The sequence below is a fragment of the Cyprinodon tularosa genome, unplaced genomic scaffold (genome assembly GCF_016077235.1).
Source record: "Cyprinodon tularosa strain WSP-4 unplaced genomic scaffold, ASM1607723v1 ctg63, whole genome shotgun sequence".
Taxonomy (NCBI): Eukaryota; Metazoa; Chordata; class Actinopteri; order Cyprinodontiformes; family Cyprinodontidae; genus Cyprinodon; species Cyprinodon tularosa.
In genome coordinates this window covers 1687436-1700557 of record NW_024039374.1, presented here as the reverse complement: position 1 = coordinate 1700557, position 13122 = coordinate 1687436, and the positions used below count along the sequence as shown (strand labels likewise).

Here is a 13122-nt window from a genome sequence, read left to right as displayed (position 1 = left end):
TCCCTAGCTCCCTTCTTGCCTCCTTTGTTCACACCTGCTCCCAATCTGCTAATTAGCCTGGTCTTTGTTTCTCTCTCCCATATAATTTTCTCCTGTTCAGTCACTCTTTGCTGGTTTGTCGTCATTAATTTGTCTTGTGAGTATTCCTGGTTTTCAGCATTTTTGCTTCTGTTGAACTCTCGTTATTAAACCTTCAGGTAACCACCTCGAGTGTTTGTGTCTGCATTTGGGTCCTGTCAAACCTCCACCCCCACTGTAACAGCCTTTAATAACCTGAAAGAATTGGATTCATCAGTGAATAAGCCTTATTACCCAGAGCGAGGGTTCCCAAACTTTTCAACGCATGAACCCAACAATAACAGTGCCACAGACTGGTGACCCTCTAAAAATGTACAATTATATCACTTTATATTAACATTAAAATTTAGTGAAATATTTATATTAATTTTTAATGAAATACATTTTTTTATTAATTCACAGAGAATTCTATATAATGGGACATTTAATTATCCAATTGTACGTTATATATTTTTTGTATTATCATATTATATTTGGACTCCCCCACACCTTGTGCCCCAATTGTTGAAAAATGCATTGCCAAGTGCCCTCTGTAGAGCCAAAAGGCATGCTAATCCCCTTTTTAAAGTGCTAACTTAGGAGCCAAAACACATGATAAAGTGACCTATTGAGAACCAAAAAGCATGTAACATTGCCCCCTCAGACGCCAAAACATCTGCTAAAGTGACCTCTTCGAAACCAAAATTCATGCCAAAGTGCACCCTTGGGAGCCAAAATATATGCTTAAGAACCCCTTTGGGAGTTAAAACGTTCTAAAGTTCCCCATCTGGAGCCAAAATGTACACTAAAGTCTGAAACCAAAAGGCTTGGTAAAGTGTCTTCTCAGGAGCCGAAACACATGTTAAACTGGCCCCTTTTGAGCCAAGACATGTGTTAAAGGGCCCTGTACAGTAGTGAGGATGTGCTATATTTGCCCTTTTTTTTCTTTTTGCCCCTGCCCTTCAAAAAGTCTGTGCTTACCACTGTTTAATATTTGAATTAGACCTTATGTACCCTTTCCCCCTTTGACTTTAACCCCAGAAAAACAGGAAGCCACAGATAAATAATTAAATACTCTGATTTCCTTTCAATAGTAGAAATCTAATAAATGAATTAAGAGGGTGCCACTGATCAATGATGGGTAACATTTTTTTCTTCTGAAAAAAAAATGTAGTGTACTAAAAAGGTGCTTGGCTTGGTTTTTTTTTTGCAACCAAGATGTTGACATTGGATGTTAAAAATGATCAGTTCTAAGGAGATTAAAACATAATTGCGGGTGTTGCGCATAGTTCTTTTTAAGAGTTTGGTTAAACTCATCAGGAATCCAAGGTCTCCTGTGGTGCTGAACACAACTGATGAGGTAAATTGAAATAGAGGGGAGGGGCTGAACTTTCCAGGAAGCTGGTAGGCAGAGCTATATTACAACAGGACCCACTGGTGTCTCTTGGCTCCATTTACCTCTGTGTCTCACTGACTGCAGCCTGCTCTACCCTGATAGTTTAGAATTGAGAAAGTTTTTAGATGAGTTGCAAACACCGTTTGTCTTTTGAAAATGCACTTCGTGCTGTATTCAGCAAATCAGTTTGGTGTTTCGGACTGGAAATACTGGCCCTAACAGGAGTTCTCAGCTCAGAGGCGAAGCGCGTTTTGAAGCAAAGATGAATGACACGAAGTTGACCGGGGTTGGCAGGGTCCCGACCATTCCGTCCATTATGTTCATATTCGGAGTGGTTGGAAATGTCATCGCCATCGTTGTTCTGTGTAAAACTCGTAGAAAGCAGAAGGAGAGCACGTTTTACACGCTGGTGTGTGGCCTGGCGGTGACGGACCTTCTCGGCACGCTGCTGGCCAGCCCGGTCACCATCGCCATATACGTGAAGGGGTCGTGGCCGGGAGATGACCCGCTTTGCCAATACTTTGGTTTCACTTTGCTCTTCTTCTCCCTGGCGGGGCTCAGCATCATTTGTGCCATGTCTGTGGAGAGATACGTAGCCATAAATCATGCCTACTTCTACAACGACTACGTGGACCAGAAGCTGGCCGGACTGACGCTGATGGCCATCTACATCTCCAACGCGCTCTTCTGCGCTCTGCCGATAGTCGGCTTTGGACAGGTGAAGAAGCAGTACCCGGAGACCTGGTGCTTCTTAGAGTGGCGGAGCAACAAGACCAGCGATGCCGTCTATTCTTACATGTACGCGGGGTTCAGTTCGCTTCTCATTCTCGCTACAGTCATCTGCAACGTGCTGGTGTGCGGCGCTCTGATCCGGATGCACCGGCGCTTCGTGCGCAGGATGTCGCTGGGGAACGACGCGGCGCGCAACGCCGAACAGCGGAGGAGAGCGCGCAGCTTCGGGCATCTGGCAGGCGCGGAGATACAGATGGTCATTCTGCTCATTGCCACATCGGCGGTGGTGCTCATCTGTTCCATACCACTTGTAGTAAGTATGCTTATAAACATTACGCACCATTGCGCACTGCTGTTTCCAGTGATTAAATCATGAGGAGTTTCTCAAATCCAACTACAGATGCAGAGTCTGCATCTGTAATTGGATTTGCATAGCAGACTGTCTGTCTGTACATTCATTGGGCTTTTTATGTATCTACAAACACTATTAAGGTTCCCTAATTATGTGTAGATCACTTCTTTTTTTTAAAATTATCATTCCAAACTTTTACAACCGATCAAAATGCAAGCTTCCGCTGTATGTAATGCACTAGACACATGGTAATTCAAGGTGTTTTCCAATAAAATACATTTATAACGGCAAGATTTAATACATTTAAACATAAATGTACAAAAATTAAACTTGGACACTGCATCAGAAGGAAGAATGGAAGAAACTGATGGGTGGTCTTTGCGCTTTAGGAAAAGAGTGCAGAAGACTGTATTGGTTTCCGTCTTGATTCAAGAAAGCCCCAGAGTTTGTGCACATCTAATATTCAGGAAGTTGAAACTAAATTCTTCCACCTCTCATTTAGTATCGATGGCTGAACACTAAGTAAACACGGCCTTATGTTTAACCTTATCTAGAATTGAGTCTTTATCTCCAAGCCTGAGTTTTTAGGTTAAAAATAACAAATTCTGTTTTATCTGCATTGAGCTTTAATGAGTTGTGATCAGTCAACTAATTTATATTATGAAGCAAGTTATAAAGTGACTGAAATGGATTTTTGGAGACACAATATGAAGTAGTTTGCCATAGGACTGAAAAAATGTATTGTATTTAATCTATTGAAATAATTGTTAAATAATCTAGTAATCGATTAATCGTTAATGGAGTAGAGAGACTGTAAATTATGCCTTTGGTTGACCGATTAACCAACTTAGAGCAGTAATTGTATAAAAATTATAAAAGAAATGTCAACATTTTGCATTTAAAATACATACTTTTTTTTTTTTCATTTGTCAGTATATTCAATCCAGAACTCCTTAGGTGGAAACATTTTAGGTTCACCTGGTTTAATTTAGTAAAAAAGCTTTGGTTGTCTGATTAGTAATTGGTTAATCGAAAAATTAATCAACAGATTAATCGATTTGCGAAAAAATTGTGAGTTGCAGCCCTAGTTTTCCATCAGCATATGTTAATGATAAGAAATCTTGTAATAATCTTTGCTGTTGTTGATTAGAAGTGGACCAAATATAGAGCATTTTAGTTTACCCTCTCTGGATCAATACTTTGTATAGCTACCTTTCACTGCAACTACATAAGTGGACATTAAAGGTATTGTGGAGGTTTTTTTTAAAAAGACTCACCCTCTCCATCTTAAGGAAAAAGGCACGTGCAAGAGCACGCACAAGCCCGTTTCTCCTCGTGCACACCCTGTTTAAAATTTGCCGTTCTTAAGCTCATACAAGCTTACTGTGTCCACACACTGCAGGGACTATACTGTGAACTTTTTTAGCAAACTCAGTTAACTGACCGTTCGGACAGATGATCACTGCTTTTTGCCCCTATGGTCATGTAAGTCCCTCTCCTCTGCCTCTTCTGAGGCCTTTCTTTTCTTTCATACACTTCGTAGACAGTTTTTCTCTTATGACCCTCAGCCATTTTCAAAGAACTACGGTGAAAAAGGTGAGCTTCAATGACTGTTTAAAACCTTAGCTCACCACAGATATATGCCTGAAAATGCACATCCACAGAAAAAGATAGCTAACTGGGGTTAGGACGGCCTTACGTAAACATATCGCCAGAATGAGTGACAATTAGGAGGACCACTTATCCAGATGATCCACCCGGAAATAAAAGATCATCCTCCATTTTTTTTTTGAGCTAAATGATTCCAGTATAGCTGTGAATTTAGTGAGGCAGCCCTATTGGAAGGTGAATCTCTGCTGAGTCTCAACAGTTTTTTCGCCTCCAACAGGTTATTATCATAGTTACCTGTCATCTTAGACCTACATGGCTTTCCTCATTCCACTGTTCCATTAAGGAACATCGTCATGCTATATACAGTACCTATAAGAAGAAGGACAAAATTCATTTGATTATGATAAAATAAGCTATACAATTAAAGGAGAATTCCGGTTTTTAACACTTTTAACCCATTTTCTGTAGTGTCCAGGATGAAATCGAATGATCGACACCAAAATTTTGACAATTGGTCCTGTCTCTGCTTTTTGGCTCATTTAGAATCCACCCCTGGCTGCTTCAGAATGGCTTCCATAGTGCATGTCAGATAATGTCCTTAAAACAACCTTAAACGTTCTTTTTTTAAAATATGCTACTCACCGGGTCGTCAGCGCTGTTCAATGACGTTCCAAAAAAAGTTTCGTAAAGAAAAAACGTTCCTGTAGTGTTTTATTTAGCATTTTGTAAATCCCATTGAGTTCTGTTGGAATAGTCAATATTCCCCTGCCACCGGAAACGGAAATGGGGCCTGTTTACACAGTTGTAGTCTTTTCGCTTCACTCTGTGTACTCCGACGTCGAGGTGCTAACGTCTCTGTTAAACACTTTAAAAAACTCTGAAAATGGAATACGAAAGGTGGATTCTTGATTCTCGACGTCGGAGTACACAGAGTGAAGCGAAAAGACTACAACTGTGTAAACAGGCCCCATTTCTGTTTCCGGTGGCAGGGGAATATTGACTATTCCAACAGAACTCAATGGGATTTACAAAATGCTAAATAAAACACTACAGGAACGTTTTTTCTTCACGAAACTTTTTTTGGAACGTCATTGAACAGCGCTGACGACCCGGTGAGTAGCATATTTTAAAAAAAGAACGTTTAAGGTTGTTTTAAGGACATTATCGGACATGCACTATGGAAGCCATTCTGAAGCAGCCAGGGGGGGATTCTAAATGAGCCAAAAAGCAGAGACAGGACCAATTGTCAAAATTTTGGTGTCGATCATTCGATTTAATCCTGGACACTACAGAAAATGGGCTAAAAGTGTTAAAAACCGGAATTCTCCTTTAAAGTGTCTGTCCTGATAGTGTTTTGATCCTAAATAGAACGCCATCATCAGGTCTGATGAGCTGACATAATCTACCATCTATCAGCAGTATTGCTGAACTACCAGAAAGCAAGATGGTGGCCATAGGCAAAGCTACTCAATAAGTCCTGAAGTTGTGACTGTGCTGTAATGCCTTTGCATTGCTAACACTAGTAGCACTACTAGCGAGGACGTGTATTAGCATGCACTGAAAAAAACAGCTCATAAGATTTACTTTAAAAATATATTGTAACTGTTTGCATGCAAGTGATTTAAAGCTACAGTGTGTAACTTTTAGCAACATCTAGCGGTCAGACTGCAGACTGCAGCAACATGAACATCTCCCCACCACCGCTTCTCCCCCCGAACAGTATGGCGAGCGTTACGGGACAAAATGTCTTCCACGACGTCCGCATCACCTACCTTCTCAAGTGATGAGGTTTGTTTACATAGATAATTTTACAGATAGTATTTCATTAGTCTGTGTAGGGTATAGATTTCATGTAGACTTAAGATAATAAATATACCCATTATTTTTTCTACATCATTGTGACGTTTTGGCGATCTCGCAATCGCTAGTTTTTTGGCTCTGCGCTGCCGTAGCGCAAAGATGTCTGCCTCCATGGCTGCGAGACCCGCTCCTATGTAATTATAAATAACGAATTCTAAGGCAATGCAAATATTAAGGTTAAGAGGCTGAGCTCGTAGATGATGATAAATAACATAGTTATGTATAATATATTACATTTCTGACTGTATATCCCTGTAATTATTACACACTGTAGCTTTAAGTAAAATTTAACGCTGCAATATATAAGTATCCCTCACTTGCCAGTTTCAAGTGAATTCTATGTTTCATAAGACATAACAGTTGTGAAGATATAAGGTAACATTTACTTACTCAAAATTTTATGGCAACACAGAGACCAATAGGACAAAAACCATTCATGAACACACACTAAAATGTAGTCATGTTTTTGGACTGGTGGAGGAAGCCAGAATACCCGGAGAGAAACCATGCATGCACAGGGAGAACATGCAAACTCCAAGGTGTAAAAAATGATGTATGCCTCTATTTAACTGGAAAAAAAAACATGTACAAATATATCATTAATAGTAAAAGTGCATTATGGTTAGAATTTGTACTGAAAAAAAAAGAAAAGGTTGATATGACTTGTAAAAAAAAAATACACAGTATTTCATATACACCACATCCAACTTATCAAATATGTGATAAAAAAAATCTTACAAAGCTACACACTGAAACACTGCAATTTGAACATTTAAACCAGTCGTCCAGACTAGTGGACTTTTAAGAATGCAGTTACAACATTAATGAAACAAAATCAACCAAATTAAAAATTAACAGCTTAAACTGTCTTACCCATCTCAATTAATAATAAAATATCTACTAGATATTTGAATAAAGGTATCTGTTATGTTTTGCAAAACAACATATACCTTATTTGGCAAAAAAAATAAAAATCATTAATGACAGGCAACTTTCCACTAAGATTAACCAAAAATTAATTTAAACATTTAAATAGTATAAGGAAATCTAAATAAAATGTACTCTTACCCCAAAATTCAGGTATTACACATAAAAAGAGTTTAATTTTACTTCAGAAACTCTAGTTTTTAATGAAGCTTAAAAAGACAGAGTAGAAATTATGACAAATACTCTAATAGAGTTCACTGCACCAAAAAGTCACTTTTTTCAGTGTGTCTGGCAACTTCGCAGGGATTTCTACATGCTTCCTGAGCTTTAGTTCTAACTTTAGTTTACTCCAACATTCACTCTGTTTCCCAGCACAACTCAAGTTTTATCCTCTTTTGAATCAAACATCTTCTGTGCCTTTTTACACTTGGACCTTCCTTTTTTTCACAACTACACAGGGAATTTCATATTTGCTTGTCTCTATTGCTTCCGCTTGTCAACCAATTGTATGCATGCACAGAGACGTAATCCCGGTCACAATGATGTTGTTATAATAAATATACACAGAAAGTCTATATTTACCAACAAACTGAGCAAAAACAAAGCTTAAAAGACAAAACTAACAGCTACTATGTTAGCAGGATACTGTAATTTGTCTTGAGAAGATTGTATGCAACAAAAGTGAGTTAATGCCGTCTTGATTTAATAAATGTCGAATAACATGGCTCTGTGCCTTCAAGGAAAGTTTTGTGGATCTCTTAGAAAGTTTGCTGTGTTGACAGAATCTTTCCCTTAAACTTTAGATCTCTACACCTCTGGCCTGTACAGTTTAGGTATGTCTATAGTTGTGTCATTCTGTTCTTATATTTAGATGATGGAATCAATAGAGCTCTGGGAAATGTTCAAAGCTTTGGAGATTGTTTATATCCTATCCCTTATGGTGTTTGACAGGTGGAGACAGGCAGCATATGATTGCATGCATCACATTAGGCAAAATATGCTACAAATGCATACAGGATTCCATCTCAATAACACAAAATGGATCTAAAAAAAAAGAAAAATTCTGCAAAAGACAAATATTGCAACCAAAAAAAATAAAGTAATAATAATGCTGAAGACCTTCACTACAAATCAGTAGTGTCTTAAACCAACAGGGGGATGGGGTCTACCACATGTCTACCACAAGTCAGATAAAGTTGCAGCATATTTACCTACTTAAATGTTGTTTTACGCTACTGTAAAATATTATGGTTTGCAAGTGATATAAAAGAAAAAGCACCATCCTTAATCCTTGCCTTCAACATTCTCATGGGCTTCCTCTGTCTTTTAGTAATAGTTTGGTCTGATATCACTTGATGGCCCATTACCCTTGGTGGTCTGGCACACTTTAATTTTGTGGAGTAGTTTTTTTTGTTGTTGTTGTTGGTTTTATTAGATAATGTTTTTTTTGTAAAAAAATAAATAAAATAAATAAATAATTTTGCACATGTCTATATGTGTGATCTCAACACTTTCTCTTTGTTAATTTGTTTAAAGTTTATATCCCTGCCATTTTCAGGCACAATTTAGCTGTTTGCTGCCTGCACCCTTGCTCCTATTAGCTGATGGTATACCTGCTTTTAACTTCTTAGGGTCTACCGTCTTCATAATGTTGTTTGTTCACAAATATATATTTAAGCATAAAACCGTTGAGATCTTCACAGAAGAAATTAAAACATAGATTGAGTCTGGTTACTAAATAACTGTCAGCTCAAGTCAGTTATTTCTAAGTATTAAAATAATGGGGCATAAATGCAAATCTATCCATCCATCAAACGGACTCCACTTTTCCCAAGTCGGGGTTGCGAGGGGTGCAGGTGCCCATCTCCAGCTGTCTATGGGCGAGAGGCAGGGTAAATAAACCCTGGACAGGTTTCCAGTCCATCGCAGGGCAACACAGAGACAAACAGGACAAACATCCATTCACGCACACCCAAGGAGAATTTAGAGAAGCCAGTTAACCTAATAACTAATTTAGTCATGTTTTTGGCCCGTGGGAGGAAGCCAGAGTACCCTGAGAGAACCCATGCATGCTCAGGGAGAACATCCAAACTCCATGACCCCAGGCTCCAGGCCGGGAATTGAAACCGGAACCTTCTTGCTGCATGGCATCAGTGCTACCCACTGCTCCACTAAATACAAATGTGGAATTAAATGATAATTTTTTCCTTTACCTTAACAAATATGCCTTCTCCCAATAAAATGCTTAGATGTGGTTTTAAAGTGACATAATGTGAACAAGTTGGATATTTTTACAAGATTGTCTAGATCCAAGAAAATCTGAAGCTTCAATGTGTTTAATTAATATTTCTCTGTTACAGGCTCAGGTGTTTCTGAACCAGATTTATAAGACTCCAGTGGAGAAGCGCTTGGAAAAGAACCCAGACCTCCGTTCAATTCGCTTCGCCTCCTTTAACCCTATTCTAGACCCCTGGATCTACATCCTTCTGCGTAAAGCTGTTCTCCTTAAACTTATTGAGAAAATCAAGTGCCTGTTTTGTAAAATAGGAGCAAGAAGAAGGCAACCGAGACGAGGAAACTTTCCCTGTACAGATGCTCATCAGCTTTCCTCAGTCATATCCAGCCAGGACTCTCCCTCCTTCGTGTCCAACGACCTACAAGAAATCAGGAGTATATCTCAGACTTTTCTCTACATGCCGAAGGAAACTGAGCCAGACGATGGAAACCTTCCAAAGGAAGACAAGCTGAGTGATTCGCAACCTTCCTCAGTCCGAAACTCACAAGCCTCTTACTCCTCTGAGAGCAAAGACGAAACTAAAACCATTACATGTTTATCTACAGTGCCATGCACAAAAGATCCGGCGCTCCGGGTGACGCTGAATACAGAGACGGCGGAGGAGAAATGCATCTGACTCCTTTCTGTATTGGGAGACAGAGCAGGATGCTATAGTTATTCCTCCACCTGAGGAAGTTTAAAATCATAAACTGATATTTTGTTTATCCCACTCATGTGGAAAGTAAAACGCTGTTATAGTGAACATAGACTTCACAGTATGGATGCTTTATTGGCTTTGTTGCCCCTGTAAAAAAGATGTCTGTAATATTCTAAGTGTCATATTCTTCATTGAAACAAATACAGTAGTCCGCTTGGAAACGGGATTCTTCCAATAAAGAGGCACTAAATGTTGCAGATTTTTATAAATGGGTTCCACATAAAATATTAAAAGTTAATTTCAGCACTTTTGTTGTTAAGCTCTCTGACTAGTGTCAAACTATATCTGCACATCAAAGTAGATTATGCATTGATGAAAAGCGATGCACTTAACATATATCTTAATTAGTTCAGAATTTTTTCCAAAATACTAATTAGTTTGGTTAATTTAAATTATGATAAAAAAAAAAAAAAAAAAATATATATATATATATATATATATATATATATATATATATATATATATATATATATATATATATATATATATATATATATATATATATTTTTTTTTTTTTTTTTTTTTATGAAAAATTTGACCACTGAATGTGCCTTCGACCTTGATGTTCAGTTTCATAGTTTGGACTTTTTATTGAAAGTTAATGAAATTGGCCTAACCTGTCAAGGTGCAGACTGAAATATTGACGGCATGATGAGTTTAAAAGAATTTAACAAGACAAAAAATTGGCTCGAGATGATCTTAACTTATAGAGCATGACAATGAATAGACATGGGGATCTGCATGGCACTAGTGAAAGACAAGAAACCAAACGATCCAGCAAATAATTGGTCATCCGAAAAATGCAAATCTGAAAGGACACCGAAGCCAAAGCATAAATGAAGTTTCTTACACACCTTCATGTGTTATGGGTTATCAATGGAAAACTTCAGCTGGTCATTATTTTGTGTAATTTTTGTTTTCTGTAGTTAATTTCCAGAAGGCTGTATTGCCAATTGTAACAAGTATCATTCATGTACTTTTTATGGTGCATAATGAGGTCCGCCTGGACTACATTCCGGGGCTCCTCTCATATCCTGGAAAGTGTTCTTACTGTTAACCTCAAAAAAGGTGAAGTAACAGCAGCTAGAAACAGGAACTAGGAGCTACAGTTTGTACTATTCAGATGGAGGGTTTGACAACCCTAAGCTGATATAATAGAGTAAAAAAAATGAGCGGAAATAGGCACAATTGAACTAAAAGAGCTAAGGAGCAGAAACAAACATAAACTAGAATTGCAGACAATTATGAACAGGTTCCAAGAGTGTCCCGGCCTTATTTAATGTTTTTGATCAAAATGCATTTTTCAATATCAATATTCAAAAATATAATAAAGATATTTTGTGCTAATAATTTGGAGATAAAGCTGCTAGCATAAAGAAATACCATTTTGAATAAGTATATTTGAAATATATATGAAATTTTTATCACACATATTAAAAAAAAAATATTAGAATATATTCTGCAAGTTTCAACATTCCAGATGTCACAACTGATTTTAAAATAATTTTTTTTAAAGTGAAAGGTCAGCTGTATATTTTTGCGTATAAGCCCCCCCAATTTGATCAATAATTACCATATTTAAAAGTCCAAGGTTACATACTGAAGATAACTACCAAGTTTTGTGAAAATCCCTTTAGCCATACTAGCTCTACGAATTAATTTCCCCCTAGTGTCATATTGTTCTGGACTCAAGTACATGGGCTCAAACCATCCTTCATCCCATTTACTTTAAAAATTGTTGGGGAATCAACACATTTTTTAAAAGTTAAACTAAATTAACTTTTATTTTAGCAAAAAATGTTTGCTTTACTTTTATGCTAGCTTTTGCTTAATGTTTGTCCTAATGTGGCTTAAACAATTTCTAAACATTTGAAATCCCTCCTCTTTCAATTCGATAAACTTTGTCTCTATATTGTACCAAGTTTCATGCTGATCGGACTAAAATGTTGGAGAATTCATAGAAAGTACAGCTATGTTTTGTGGCTATGTAGCAAAAAATCTAGTTAGGCGGAAGTGGGCGTGCCAATAAGAAAGTTGTGCAGAATAACCCAAGGAACCAGTGGAAAACTTGTTTACTTTCACATTAGCTCTCCCTGCTAATTACTGGTCTGTATTTTGTTATCGTACTAATGGTTACGATCCTCGATTCCACCCAATACATTTTAGTAGAGAATAATTACAAATAATGAGAAAACAGAACAAATACAATGCCATGACTTGCATGACCCTCGCCTGCATCCGCGGCCTTGGAACCCTTATAATGCTGAATAGATATACTGAAGATAGTCTTAAAATAGGTAACTAACAGAAATTACTTATTAAGAACACAATAATAAATTAAATGACTAAAAGCAAATAGATGCACCAACCTGAAACAACAAGAATGAGACCAAAGAAGTAAACTAACTTCGTAACAATAAACAAAAGACCTGTTGGAAAATAAGAACAGGTGACACAAAAATCCCACTTAAGTTATACAGCATACATAGAATACAGTCCGGATGCTTATGTAACGTCTACTATTGATTGTCCATGATATTGAACACTCTATGACAAAACTAACTGGAGGAGCAGATTATGTGAGGGATGTCCTGCAGCAATCACTGCTGGATGCATCAGAGTGCATTTACTGAAGGAACTGTGTCCTCCAAAAGTATGTTTCCAGTAATTAATAATCATTTAAGGATAACCAGTTCAAAAAGTTTATTTAGGATAACTTAAAGCTCTCATCTTAAAATAACACAAATTTCTATTGAAAACTATTTCTAAATAATTTACATTAGATGCTTTTCAAGTCAAGGACCTTGTTTATCTGCTCTGATAGAAATATAGTCCTATTTGAAATACCTATTTATTTTTGTTATTGCATAACTTACAGTGAAAATCTGTTCCCTAGTGAGAAAACATCTCCAATCAGAGAGAACAGAATATAAAATTCAAAAAGATAAAAATGACAAAGTGATTAAATGGTCTCCAACATGAAAACAGAAACTAAGCAAAGCAGGTAACCACCTTGATTCTCATGTATGCTCAGAAAGACTGTTTTCAGATGCAAAAAGAATGCATTGTGACCAAAACAGGATTACAATATTGTGTTTCTTATAACCTTTTATGTAACTGCATTAAGTATTGTTTCATTGCATGACACACGAGGGCCCCCAAGTGGTCAAATAATTATTGGCTAAAACGCTCCA

At 37.3% G+C, this 13122-nt stretch overlaps 1 protein-coding gene across 1 annotated transcript; it reads left to right on the top strand.

Annotated features, from left to right (window-relative positions):
- The first annotated feature begins 1506 nt into the window (after positions 1–1506).
- Positions 1507–10137, top strand: ptger4a (prostaglandin E receptor 4 (subtype EP4) a). The gene is made up of 2 exons (XM_038308054.1): positions 1507–2498; positions 9296–10137. Exons 1-2 carry the CDS (start codon positions 1716–1718, stop codon positions 9845–9847), a joined length of 1335 nt encoding a protein of 444 aa, XP_038163982.1. The 5' UTR covers positions 1507–1715; the 3' UTR covers positions 9848–10137.
- The last annotated feature ends 2985 nt before the right edge of the window (positions 10138–13122 follow it).

What these genes read in the sequence shown, in the direction of transcription:
- ptger4a (XM_038308054.1), top strand. Translation starts at nt 1,716, where the DNA reads ATGAATGACACGAAGTTGACCGGGGTTGGCAGGGTCCCGACCATTCCG. An exon ending in TCTGTTCCATACCACTTGTA is followed by an intron (nt 2,499 to 9,295) that starts GTAAGTATGCTT and finishes TCTCTGTTACAG; the next exon opens with GCTCAGGTGTTTCTGAACCA.